Consider the following 11355-nt stretch of genomic DNA (forward strand, 5'->3'; position numbering starts at 1 on the left):
CCAGCAAGGCCTGAACGCACCAACGCTTTCTGAATGTCCCACAGGAACGCCTGCCAACACTGTTGTGATGCTTTCCTCCCTTTGATTATTAAAGTGCTTACTAGACCTTAAAGTTGGACAGTTTTTTTTTTTTAATATCATCTCTACATTTTTTCCTGAATAAAATGTTTTAAGAAGTTCCAGTTTAAGTGTTTTTTTTTTGTTACATTGAGAGTTTTAAACTGTCTAGTGGACATTTAACTTAATAAATGTTGTTATTGGAATTCCTAAATTATATGTGTCAAAGTTAAAGTTAATTATTATTCATAATTAGGTTAAAAAGTTACGGTTTTAAAATCGTCAGTCTGCTAGACTTTTGGACTATATTGGAATTTACTAATATCTTTGAGGTTATTTTATATTTACCAAATGTTTCTGCTACATGCTAGCTGTTTTGACTAATTTAAGCTATTTTTCAGTGTTTTAAGATATTTTGAAGTTTAGTCATTTTCTCAGCTACAGGCTAGATTGTTTTGGCTAACCTAAGTGTTTTTTTTTTTTTTTTAGGCTAATTTTATATATAGCTAATATTGTAGATAGCTATCAGCTATGGGTTCAGTGAATTCAGTTATCAATTTCCGCATCTTCAGCAGTCAAATTCAGCTTCCAGCATCCACACTAGCATTATCACAAGTAATGCTGTATATCTAGTTCATAATTATGTTAAAAAGTTAAGGTCTTAAAGTTTTAATAATTTAGTTTTAGTGTTCAATAAATGTTTATCCCGTTCGGCCCGTGACCTCAGGTGTGTTCTGGATTTTGATCTCCTGTGTGATTGAGTTTGGATATCTGGAAGTCATGCAGACTCTGCGGTCCTCGAGGTCTGGAGTCGTCTATTCCTGAGAGTTTGTTCCTATGTACTTACTCACAAAAAAAGTAAAAACTTTGTTTTAAGTTGAGTCACATACATAATACGGAAGAGGATTAGGGCCACTGAAAAAAAAAGCCCATGAAAAATTCTGAAGTCAGAAAACAGTAAGTCGTTGTTGATGGTTTAAAAGCATCAAAAACGAAACAAACGCCGTTCAGTGTTATTATGAAAATTGAACATGCATGTTGTAAATTATTTGCTCGATCTAATAATGTGCTGTGACAAAAAAAATGTTTAAAACCTTTTTTGATTTATCGTCATTTAATCCCATATTACACACATTGAAGTAATCAGAACAGTCTGTGGTACACACCAAAATCACACACATCCAAAGAAAACTTGCATAAACTGAAGGAATTACAATTTAATGATTTTATTCATATTTGTGCGTCTTTAAATCCTTGTTTTTCTTTTAAACTGCTGAGACTCATGTGGACACCAGAAGAACGTTAAAGTGATAATGACCCAAGTACATTATTTTAAAAATGCTGCGTCTCCATGTGTGCAGATCTGGGTAAATATTTGATCAGATCTTTATTTAATTCTATTAAATTGGACTTATTTCTATGAAGGTTTGAACTTTGAGAGTTTAAACAAGAGAGAAAAGAGTCAAACTATTCACATGGTCTTTGTATTTATTTATTTTATTTGTTTGTTCTTATGACTTTAATTGGTCTTTATTGTAATTATTAACTTGGTGCCTCATGTAGACTTTTTATTGTAAATATTTAAAATATTGTTGTTAGAAGTTTATATATTTTAATCTGTGTGTAACTTTTTACCCTGTTGTTCTATTTTTACTGCTGATGCATCATCAGGTCGTCGTAAACGATAAATTGTTCTCAATCGACTAACCTGTATAAATAAAGGTTATATATAATAAATTATCTTAAAAGTCAGACATACTCAGACATTCTGTAAACCACATTTTAATACAGATAAATTCGTGCTTTTTTTTCATAAATGTGAACTGGACGAATAAAAATGGAGAAAACAAAACATGTTGAGGTGAGAATTAATTTAATCGAAACCTTTGGCAGGAAAGTTTGGAAAAACACCAGAAAGGTTGACAAAAAAGGTCAAAAGCATCTGGTACCAAATTTACAAAAATAATAATTTAAAAAATTAAGAAAAGAAAAAGAAACGAGATAAAGAAAAACGTAACATCTCATAATGACCACCAGAGGACAGGCTGATTAGATTTTTGAAATGTGTTAGTATTATTATTATTCGGACTAATTTCTATGAAGATCAAAGAGATATTTGGTTATCTTCTATTTACTCCTTAAAGGGATTATGAATGAAATAAACTTTATTGATATCATATCTATACTTGACTATTGATCGAGGAAAAGTTTACCCACCTCTGTCTTCCAGTCCCAGAGCGGATTATTGATCAAGGAACAAAACGAACTTTTTATCGATTATTATCAGAAAACATTATTAGTGTTCCAGAAATCGTCATAATAAATCATGAAACTTTGTTTTTGTCCATTTAAGAATTTGTGGAGTGTATTTATATGTTTTGAATAACTTTATTAAAGTTGTTTAAGTTGCGTTGGCTGACTGGTTGGGTCCAGCCCCGTGACGTCATCGGGTCGGTCTCTCGCTCTCAGAAGTTTCCGTCGCTCTCCGGCAGGTCGGCGGGACCAGACAGCTGTTCCACCCGCAGAGGAACCGCCAGAACATGAGCAGCGCGGACTGAGCGGTCGGTTCTGCTACAGGAGGGTCGTTTGGTTCCGGACGGATCTGGACCTGCTGAGGGTCGTGAAAGGTCATCGGTTCAAACCGGAGGACGGCAGAATGGTGAGAGGAAGGAAGGAAGGCCGGGGGGCGACTAATGCCTGGAAACCAGTTTGTTTTCGGTGTCAGAAAAGTTCGTTTCCTCTATCGCTCGTTGGCGGGAACACCGGTAACAACTGGTCTTATTTGTTCGGTGGCCGCAGCAGAACCGGAACCGCCTTTATCGACGGGGACGGTCGCCATATGTCAACGAACGGCCGATGACTGACAGGTCGACCGGCCGGTTCGCTAGTGAGCCGGTTAGCTAAACTCCCGCCGCTCCGGTAACCTGTAACGTCCTGCTAGATTCATTAAATAACGTTACGTCCCGCTCTTACGGTAACGCTACCGTTTCTGTCGCACGTGCAGACCGAGCGCGTGCCACTTCAGCGCGCTAGCTTACGCACAACTGTTGAATGATTTTCGAGTTTAACGTCGACGAGCTGCTCGATCTACGGTCACCGCGGTTTCCGTAGATCTTCAGGTTTGTCGGAACCGAACCCGCGGTCGTGTTTACATAAACGTTCGTGTTTGGACGTGATTGTAGCGGTTCTAACAGCGGGAAGCTTCGCGCCACGTGCTTCCTCCGAACCTGGAAGTTGGATTTCATGGTTCGGTGACGGAGTCTGATCCTGAGGATTCACAGATGTGATTATCCGACGGATCAAGGTGGATCTGATCTGATCTGAGTGTGTTCCGATGATCAGATTTACTGTCTGACCTCTACACATTTGTTTTGCAATGGATGGTGGCTCAAGGTGCCTTGTTGAAACCGCACTCATGCTGGGAGGCGGGGCTTCGGCACGTATGTGTGCACGTGATTAAAATGGGCGGGGAGCAGCGAAAGAGCCAATCAGGACTGTGAATTGTCTAAACCTCATGTGTGCAATGAGACTATCCCCGCGAACAAATTAATCTTTTTATTACCTTATAAATGTTATTTCTAACGAAATCAAATATTTTTTATTCAAAAATGTACAGAAATAAAGAAAATCGATCTTTTTTTCAGTCAGGAAGACGAAGAGAGTTCAGAATGTGTTTTTTAATAATTGTTAAATTAATTGTTTTTAATAAAACAATAAAACCATTTTTATTTTTAGTACATGTAATCTCACCTAAAAAGCATGTTTGGAATCTAAACACATGATTTTATTTATGTTTCATGATTCAATTTTCCACTATTCATAAGAAAAAAAGTCAAATATACAGTTTTTTAATAATTTTCAAGAAACTGATGATAAATGATATCTAGCCTCTATATAAATGTTTAAAATTTGTATTAGGAAATTAACAAAAACATGTTTATTATTTCTGATTGAGCAAACCCTCCAATTTCTTTTTTCCTTTTGTTTTCTCTCTCTTACTGTATTATATTGTTCTGATCAATCTCACATATTTGGATTGTGTGTTTTTTTTTTCCTTTCCTGAAATGTCTTGAGTATTTTACTGACATTGTGTTTGAATTAAAAGAAGAAAATGTTATTTATTGGTATACAAACCAAGTTAATGGTCAGAATGTACAAATAACAATAAAACTGACACAAGAAAATAGATAATTACAAGGCAAAATGCCATGCTTTGCTAGATTACTGACGTTTTCTAGTTTTTGTTTGAAATGCGTCTTAAGACACTTAAAAAGTCAGAGAAATAAATCAAAAGTTAAAAGGTAATTGTTTTCCTATTTAAATAAATGAATGAAATGTTTGCTCAAAATAACCAGATTGACACCAGAAACTTCCATAAAGTAGAAAACATCCGGGAATGAAAAAGAGGGAATATAAAAAAAAAAAAAAAAAAACTTTGAGTGACAACCAATTGTGAATATTTTTATGTCTTTACCGCTGCAAAAGAGACGTTCTAATATTTTAGATGAACAGAAGATACACGGTTCAGATTAGGGCTGCATATCGAGGATGATTCCCAGATCGGATTTGATTCACCCAAACCTGGATCAGTTTTATTTTTTTAAATTCACTCAAATCAGAAAAATTTTGAGTTTGTACGGTTTACACATTTGTTTAGAAATAATTATCTACTGTATGATTTGAATATATTTATATTAATCTGATCCAGTCGACATACTGGAATATCTAAAGGAGAAGTTCTAATAAAAATGTTCACATGATTAACATTATAAACATTGTTCTGCTTCTCCTGGAGGACGTTTCAGTTTGACCACTAGGTGGCGCTCGCATTATACTTTAGCATTATTCCAGAAGAAGTTAAAAACTGTTTTAGACCACAAATGGTCTATTTTAAAATGTGTTTCTTTCATTTTAGGTGCAAGTGGATATTTAATGCGAAGTAAATGATTTATTGGTGGTTTTTAGGTCACGACTATAATTTGTATTGAAGTTGCAGAAAGTTTTTTTGCTTAAAGGTTAGTTACTAATTTATTTATTTTTATCTTTTATGGGTAAACCATTGATGGTCGATGCTGGAAAGTTTGGTTTTATTAACTTTATATTGAGAACAGATTTGGTAAAGGAATGGGAATTGTTTTACTTTACTGTTAGAAGTTACTCTAAACCTTAATCTTGTATTTGTTTACAATCTGCAATGAGGCAGGGTTAGGAAATGTTTACCATTGACTGTATAAGAGAACTGGACTGAGTGACACCCCTCACCCCTCCCAAACAGGAAGTATCTGTTGGTTCCAAGAAGCCAAAATGTCAGACTTCTATAGAGAAATAACCCGTTATTACTCAGTCATTCTAGTGGTCAGAATCGTCATTCCTTTTTGTAGAATGATCTTGATTATGTTCTTTTTTTAATGACAGATTTTCTTTATCTCGTTATTCAAGTTATAAACTGACCAATCAGATGCCTCAGTAACAGCATGTGATCCTCGCTGGCTCCACATAAACAGATTCTCCAGATCTGATTTCAGTGGAAGGGGTGTGGCCTTCCAACTAGCTCACTCCTGATTGGTGACAGTAGTTGCCATAGAAACGCGACTCGGACCAATCACTGTAGACTGGCTCCAATATGGCGACTTCTGTATGGTAGAAAAGTGGTAACTGAATCAACTTCATTTTGTTGGAGCCTGAAGTCGCCATTTTCTATGTGTGACATCACACTCAGCCTGTCCAGGTCTATACAGTCGATGTTTTCCTGACTCTGGATCCAATCCAACATGTTCAAGACTGAAGAATCAAAACTTTTTTTTTCTTTTTAGCGTGTTCTTATGGCATTTTCTTATGACTGTGCACAAAGCAGAGTCTCTACCAGAGTCCACTTGATCATCCAGAAGTTCTCTAGCAGACGTCGGATGACTCTGGAGGATTTGGGGATTTTAGTGATGTAATGGGTCATTGGTACATTCTGTTTCTCTGAACCACTACTTAAGAAATCCAGAGGTTTTCTTCAGTCTGTGGAAACTATCAGCTAAACTTCTCTTGATTGCAGGTAACGACCAAAGAAGCCGGTCTCAACCCTAATGCCAAAGTTTGGCAAGGCGTCCCCGTCCAGCCCAGCGAAATCCCCGTGGAGACGGAGGATTGTCCGTGGCTGCAGACGTGTCCTCCAGCGTCCGACGTGACTGAAGGTAGAAGATGAATTAACACGATAGAATAAAACTCCGTCTCATCCTAAAGTGTAAACCCAAAGCGTTCTCTAAACTCTCTCATCATCACTGGATGTGGTTCATGAAGAAACCTCCACTCCTTCATCTGGGCGTCTGCAGACTAACGTCTGTTTGTTTAAAACATGCTGATAATCTGAAAATCCCTCATCCATCCTCAGAACCAAAGAATTCTCTTCAGGGTCAAGCCAAGCCCAGCTGCTGCTGCGTGAAGGCTGGCTCCGCCCAGAACAGGTCGCCGCTGTTCCATTGTAACGTGAGAATGTTTGTCCTCACAGGTAAAGGATTCCCCGCCGAGCATGTGGACGTCACAGAGGACTGCTCCACTGAATCCACCGGCAGCGACGTGGACTCGCCCCACAGCGTCTGTCTGGTCTTCGACTCTCACAGTGAAGCTGCAGACGGCTCTGAGAACCAGCCAATGACAGAAGAGGGTTTACGGCGAGCGCTCAAGCATCGGCTGGAGGCTTGTTTTAGTCGGTGAGTGCTGTGGTCAGTGGAGGATACAGCTCTGATCCACGGTGATGAGGTCCTGAAGGACGCTCTAGTCCCGTTCATCCCACAGCAGGCGGCGGCGCTGCTGCTGTGGGATCTTCTGGAGTCCAGATGACCTCACTTTAATGTAAACATGCGGAGGAGCACGAGGGGTTTACCCAAAACTCCTGATGAACAACCACCTCAGCTAAATAAAAACTCAAAAGTTGCTGACATGAAAAAACAACAATATTTCCTCAACAAACGGTTAAAACGTGTTTTAGAAGTTTTTCTTTGGCCTAAAGAACAAACACACTTTGACTTAAGTCCAGTGTTCCCTCACTTATCACTCTCTACACTTTCCTCTAACAGACACCAACACTCAAGTATTTTCTCTTTCATTTAAACTTTCAAAGGAATAATCCAGGATTCTAGAATGAAAACAAAGATCTGATCAAGATCAAGATTGATGTAAACGTGTGAAGTTCAGAGGAGGCTGATTGAATACATCTACAGCCAATCGTATCTCGTTCTATCTGAGGAATGTTGGGACCAGGGTCATCTGGACCCCACAAGACACAAGAGTGCTGAACTTTTTTTTTTTTCTCTTCAATGATTTTTGATTTCCACTGGTGTCGTGGTAGACTTGAGATCCTGTCCAGTTTATTCATGGGATGGACGACACATCAATGTAGGGCTGGGTCATCTGGACCCCATACGAGAAGACGAGTGTAGACCTGATGAGAACCTGCATGCTGCCGTAAAAACTTAGAAACATCTAAGCATGTTTAGCTTAACTCTTCTTTATATTCATGAAAACTTTTTATTGGTGGTTATTCATTTTCAGTAACTTAACACTTTGCTGTGTGTTTGAAGAAAATGCCAATAAATCGCATAAATTGTTGTTTGCAGGGAGAATCTGTCGAAGGATCTGTACCTCATCTCTCAGATGGACAGCGATCAGTTCGTCTCCATCTGGACTGTCGCTTGTATGGAGGACATCAAAGCTCTCACCACGGATATCGACCTCATTCTGGATGTGCTGAAAGGTACGGTTGGTGCTGCTGACTTACATTTTCAAGTATTTCTCCTTTTAGATCAATCAAACTGTCTTGGACAGACTCTGTCTGAATGAATGATCTTCTTTCCATCAACAGCTCTGCTGCACATGCACTAAACCCTCATCTGTTCCTAGTGTCTAGTTCAGGTTCTGGAGAAGAGAAGATGGTATCTTCACATTGACTGCAGTCAAATGAGCCGCCGTTCACATTTCTGTGGTCAAATCAGCATCACTGGATTTTTGGTGTGAGTTTCATCCAATACTTACGGTAGCAGGACTGAGAACGCTGGAAAATCTCCACCAGACTCCACGGAGCTTCTTGATGTGACCACGGAAATGTGAACGGCGGCTCATTTGACCGCAGTTGGAAAGGATTGTAAATCAATGAAAGAGCATTTTGATGTTAGCTTTGATTATTTTATCAAGAACTCTGAGAAACCAATGATTGAATGTATTGATCACAGTCAATAAACATTGGAGAATTAGCTAAAAGAGTCTTTGGTGAACTGGAAGGAGAAAGAATCAGGATTTTGGAGGAAGTTCTGTCCATGAAGATCTTCACTTCCTCGTCCAGCTGACATCCGGATCAGAACCATACGGCTGGACATTACCCAGATTGATGGATGTTTTTATGAAGATTTACGCTAATCAGACAGGGGGATCGGGGGCGGAGCTCCAAAAGCCACGCCCCCTCAGAGGAGATTTTGGAAACAGGCTTCAGATCAACATGAAAAACGGATTTTTAAGACATTTAGTTTGTGGGATTTTGGTTAAAACCTTCATAATAGTTAAAACACTACTGGGAATGTTTTTTAATTAAAAATTGTCATAGTGGGACTTTAAGTTTCCTTTTAAAATAATATTTCATGCAGAAGCTCAGTAAAAACTTTCTTCAAGAATGTAATGTAATAAACTAATGCACGTAAATACCAAAAATAAAAAATACAAATTTGTGCCAGGTAAGCAGTGCTGCACTCTGACAGTAGGTATTTCTCTAAATTGTACAATTTTTTTCTTTTTTTTTAAATCCAGCTTCTCCTATGGTGCAAGTGGATGAATCCGGTAAGAAGGTCCGACCGAACCACAGCCGCTGTGTCATCATTCTTAGAGAAATCCCAGAGACGACCCCAGTGCAGGTATGAAGAATGAAGATACAGCCGCTTTCTGTATCTTACTCTCTTTCAAAGTTCATGGTCAGCCTATCAAATATGTAGACCTTCTGTCCTCCTTCCTGAAACGTTATATCTGTTTTCTCAGGAAGTGGAAGCTCTATTTAAGAGTGAAAACTGTCCAAAAGTGTTGAGGACTGAGTTTGCTCACAACAGCAGCTGGTACATCACATTTCAGTCTGATATGGATGCACAGCAGGTATGTTGGTGAACTTTAGATTCGTTTAACCCTGTGACTCTGGAGCTCCAGTGTTCTTTGATTTACTCTGATTTATTAATTTGAACACGATAATTCCAGTAGTTTCTGAAGGAGAGAAGCGGCTCGAACGAGCTGCTTCTCTCCTTCAGAATCTACTGGAATTATCGTGTTAACGGTTCAAAAGTTGCTGTACGTTCAAATATTTTGTATTTAAGCTTATTGTGTACATTTATTCAGTTTATGACAATCCTACAGGTGAACTCACCATTAAGGAATCTAATGTCAAATCAGCAACGTTTACACATTTAGAAATGACTGTATAAATGTATTTTTTTTATCTTAAACAGGCTTACAAGTATCTGCGAGAGGATGTGAAACTATTTCAGGGGAAACCAATCATGGTGAGTAACAGCCGACTTTCATCAATAGAACATTCGACTCATCAAGACTTGAACTGCGTTCCCACTGAGACTCCAGGGCTGAACTTTAGCCTCGGATCACCGACAGGAATGTTCAAACTGGATAAGCTCGGGTCAAATCCAGCGTCAAATCATCTGTCCTTGGCAGAAAAATGTACAACATACTTTAGGATGTGTTTCATCTGTTATAGTGTCTTGATAAATGTAAACGCTCTTTAAAACTAGATGTATAGCATGTGATGATGCAAGTGTGGATGGTGTAAGCTGCATGTGGCCACTGACAATGCCACAGCAGTTAGCTGGAAATGCGTTAGCTGAAAACCTGCTAACATATTAGCTAAATACCAAACTAGCCAAGAAACAAAAAACACTGGAAAAATGTCTAAATTGGCCAAAAAACAGCTAGCATAATGCTAAGATGTAAGCTAAACTCCAAATTAGCCAAAAAACAAACAAAACAAAAAAAATGGAAACATCCAAATAAAAACAAAAACAGCTAGCATAATGCTAAGATGTAAGCTAAACTCCAAATTAGCAAAAAAAAAGGAAAAAAAAATGGAAACATGTCCGAATTAAAAAAAAAAAACCCAAACAGCTAGCATAATGCTAAGATGTTAGCTTAACTCCAAATTAGCCAAAAATAATAATAAAAAAAAACTGGTAACAACTCTAAATTAGCCAGAACTATCTAGCATGAAGCTAAAATGTGTGTTAAACTCCAAATTAGCCCCCAAAAAAGTAGAAGCATGTCTAAATTAGCCAAAAACAGTTAGCATAATGCTAAAATGTTAGCCAAAGTTTAAATTAGCCCCCAAAAAAGTGGAAATGTCTCAGTTAGCTAGCATGTTGCGAAGATAAAAAGGTAAAAGCCAAATGACCCTAAGAACCCAGTGGTTCCTGAACATTTCGAAGTGTGGATGATGTCTTTAGCTGAAAGTGTGTGGAAGTTCACAAGTTGTTTTTTCTTCTCCAATCTTTATTTACCATTGTTATGGCAAACATGTTTTTCATCAAGGATTCAATGACAGTTGACTTTACAGGAAATAAAAACTACAAGAAAATAAAAAAAAAGAAAAGAAAAAGAAAACTACACACAATGTCTATTTCTGAGGTCTCAGAGTAATTTACATTTTTAAAAAATGTTCATTAGCAATAGTGCATTTTTACTTTGCATACATTTCAAGGATTTTGTGTAATTTTCTTGTAGTTGTTTCTTAAACACTATGAAGACAGGTCTAACTTATTGAAGAATGAATGAAACATTTTGAAAGCCACAACAAATGAATTATAATGTCCATTTGTGAGTCTTTCATGCTGATCCAAATGTGATGTTTTCCAGAGTGAGCTGGAGTTGGAGCTGAGGAGAGAGCCGGTTTAAAGACTCTTTGTGTGTGAACAACAGTAGAACAAATGTTGTGGACGTTCACAAGTGCACAAGGTTTATGAAGGATTTTGGAATTTCTCATTCATTTCCTCTGAGGAATATTTAAACATGACAGTTTCTGAATACAAAAATATGAGCAGAAATGTCCTGAAGGGGCTGAACATGTGATGTCAACATTACTGAAATCTGTGACGGTGTGATTGAGTTTGTGCATGTTGTGGATGCTGTAGATCTTTCACATGATGATGAAGGTTCCTCTGACCCCTGTGATGATCAGTATCGCGCTTGGAAGGACCCATAAGCACTGCTGCTACCTAGGATCAACTTTTAACAACTTACTCTGCATTTCTTCCTGTTTTTCCACTTTACACCCCC

General features: G+C 38.0%; 2 protein-coding genes across 2 annotated transcripts in view; both read left to right on the forward strand.

Annotated features, from left to right (window-relative positions):
• The window catches only part of pfdn5 (prefoldin 5), a gene marked incomplete in the record, with an annotated part of 3491 nt that extends 3379 nt beyond the window's left edge, over positions 1–112 (forward strand). Inside the window, 1 exon segment of the mRNA XM_024269074.2 lies at positions 1–112. Within this exon segment, the coding sequence (XP_024124842.1) occupies positions 1–14 (14 nt within the window).
• A 2351-nt stretch (positions 113–2463) lies between these two features.
• Positions 2464–11355, forward strand: part of larp4ab (La ribonucleoprotein 4Ab) — a 12937-nt gene continuing 4045 nt past the window's right edge. The window contains exons 1-7 of the mRNA XM_024269382.2: positions 2464–2716; positions 6101–6239; positions 6554–6755; positions 7662–7798; positions 8842–8945; positions 9067–9177; positions 9525–9578. Of these exons, the coding sequence (XP_024125150.1) occupies positions 2714–2716; positions 6101–6239; positions 6554–6755; positions 7662–7798; positions 8842–8945; positions 9067–9177; positions 9525–9578 (750 nt within the window). The 5' untranslated portion in view covers positions 2464–2713. The remainder of the gene's footprint in view (positions 2717–6100; positions 6240–6553; positions 6756–7661; positions 7799–8841; positions 8946–9066; positions 9178–9524; positions 9579–11355) is intronic.

The sequence above is a fragment of the Oryzias melastigma genome, linkage group LG5 (genome assembly GCF_002922805.2).
Source record: "Oryzias melastigma strain HK-1 linkage group LG5, ASM292280v2, whole genome shotgun sequence".
Lineage (NCBI taxonomy): Eukaryota > Metazoa > Chordata > Actinopteri > Beloniformes > Adrianichthyidae > Oryzias > Oryzias melastigma.